The 2,648-nt window shown below is 41.2% G+C and overlaps 1 gene segment (V, D, J or C); it reads right to left on the bottom strand.

Moving 5' to 3' along the window:
- Positions 1-449: 449 nt before the first annotated feature.
- On the bottom strand, positions 450-1,449 carry LOC127187165 (T-cell receptor alpha chain V region 2B4-like). The segment is given in 2 exon segments: positions 450-808; positions 1,380-1,449. Coding segments are annotated over 2 exon segments (429 nt in total).
- Positions 1,450-2,648: the final 1,199 nt, after the last annotated feature.

The raw sequence follows: 2,648 nt of genomic DNA, 5'->3' as shown, positions 1-2,648 counted from the left end.
AAGCTCAGGGAACACCGAGGAAGAGAAGTGGAAAAATGTAGAAGATGGGAGGAGAGCTTCAAAATGTCCTCTGAACATGACATGGCTTTAGCACAACATGATCTCACAAGGCCTGTGGTCATCTGAACCAGACATGAGCAAGATCACGACAGCTAAACGTTCAAGTATGGAGGGCAACATGTCTCCTGAGACTCCTCTTTCTCTTGCTGAGGAGCTATTGGTAGTTGATGCTTGCTGGGGTGAAGAGAGTCACTTTTCATTAGGAAGGTGACCCCTTGTAGGTTCCCATGCACCAATGAATGATCCCACACCCATAAGCTATGGGCACCACTAATTAGATTCAGTGTGTTATGAATACAAAGAAGAAATAGGAGACATGAAGCTTAGAGCACTGTGCATGCAGGATGAGGTATTTTCATAAAGTAAATACTTTCCAAATCAAGCATGCTCTATTCAGGCCTTGTGGGGAGTGGGGACAGTAGGTTTGGGTGCAGGCTGCAGGTGCCTAGAAAGTACTGTGTGCTCACTGCACAGAGGTAGACAGCTGAGTCACTGGGCTCGGAGTCTCTGATGTGCAGGGAAACATGCAGGCTGGCTCTATTGAGGTGAGCTGTGAATCTGCCTTCTTCCTTGTCACCATTGGAGAAGATGGACATCATCAACTCAAGGCCTTTCCCAGAATTCTGCCTGTACCACCTGAAGTCGTTGGAAGTACTGTCACTGAAAGTGCAGTTGAGAGAGGCCATGGCTTCTTCTGGGACACTGAGGGATTCTGGGCTCTGTTGCACCTTCTGCTGGCAGCTCACCCCTGTGCAGAAAGACAAAGTTCAGACAAACAGGCCTGGATGCACGTGGATGCTAACCCTCCAGAATGCCTTTTCCATGGGCTTCCCACCCATAACATGAGATTAAAAGTTCCATGTTTCTACCATTATCCTAGAGTAGGCAAAAGCTTCACAGATCACTCCTTATGTCCAAAAGAAATGCCCAAACTCACAATTAAATAGAAGCCACAGGACCACTAGCGACACACTCAATGACTTCATCACTCTCTCTCCACAGAGGATTCGGATTTTATGCTCCCCCACAAAAACTTAGTTTGATATTTCCTAAGTTTCTTCTTCAGGAAACATCAAGATATTGTTCCACCAAGTAGGAGGAGAAAGCTCTTCTCATCATCTTGTTTCATCAGTAAACCCCTCCCCTCCATTACCAGTCTCCTCCTCCCTCTCACCCCATTGCTCTTTCACTCAAAACCACTTGAGAGTTTTCTCCAGAGTCTCTGAGAAGAGGCTGCCATCTTGTGGATACTGACTGTGAACAAAAAATTGCAAAAAAAATGAACGTGTTTCTTATGCTGACAAACTAATGAAACTTACCTGGCTGAAACCAGGACTGTTCTACAAAACTAAAGTTGATGGTAGAGTGTGTGAAGTTGTACAGGTTCATACAGGAGAATATTACCTGTGATCATGAGTCCCAAAAAACACAAACAAACAAAAAATCCAACACTGCACTCAGTTTTACAACTTCATTTTCAAACAAAGTTAATGGCAACTTATTTCACAGTAAAAGCTACTATAACACTAAGCTTATATCAATCTCAAACATGCAAATTTTATTAAAAATAATTCCAGGATCTTCATATACATGGAAAAATACAGACATATTTGCCTGTTACTTGGCTAGAAACACATTTATAATAGTACTTTAAGCATTTATGTTTTAAGATAGATAAAAAGCAACGTGCCATAAGAAACATTAACTTTGCATTTATATGTGTAGCAACATTTATCATTACTCATTAATTTTATATGTCTCCAAGTTATTGCATATTGTTTTTTAAATTCAGCTGAAGTATTCTTCTTAAATTTTTTATACTTTTTAAAAAGTATATTTTATTAATTCTTTCAGAAAATTTTCAGAATTTCACATAATGCATTTTAATTCTATTCATACCCTATCTCTACCCTCAATCCCTATCCCCCGATTTTGTGTATTCTTTTATTGTTTAATAGTCATTTGGTTCAATTTTTGCTACCCCATATACTCCCGGATGTGGGGACATCCACTGGAATATGGTTGACCTATGAGCTATGTGTGGTGGCACACCTTTAATACCAGAACCAGAAGGATAGGCAAGTGGATCTCTATGAGTTCCAGACTTGGCACGGCTGCACAATGGGAGCCTGTCAAGGGAGGAAGGATGGAAGGAAGGAAGGAAGGAAGGTAGGAAGGGGGAAGAGAAAAAGAAAATTGATATACCTTCGTCCAGAAGCCATCAACTGTCTATAGTCTCTATGATTTCTCATAATGATAACTCACAAGAGATGGACAAGCTAGTTCTTATTTATCTTACAGTGTTTCAGTGTCTCCTTCAGTTTTGATAAGTGGATTTACCAAGTACACAATCATTAGTGCACAGTATTTTTCTCCTATAATATCTTTAGATATCTCATCCTGCCAACTTCAACCTGACACAGTTTTGATGGGAACTTGTTGATCTTGCTGACAGTTCCTTGTTGGGTACTCTCTGGAGCAGCTTTATAGACATTGTCCTTCCTTCTGCAGCACCATTCTCCAGATGCTCAGGGCAGGTTCCATGGCCATTGCAGTCTGGGTTCATACTGAGCTTCCTGGATATGTGC

This window comes from Acomys russatus, chromosome 3 (assembly GCF_903995435.1).
Source record: "Acomys russatus chromosome 3, mAcoRus1.1, whole genome shotgun sequence".
Classification (NCBI taxonomy): Eukaryota; Metazoa; Chordata; class Mammalia; order Rodentia; family Muridae; genus Acomys; species Acomys russatus.
The sequence above is the reverse complement of the archived record's forward strand: the minus strand, read 5'-3'. Positions and strand labels throughout refer to the sequence as shown.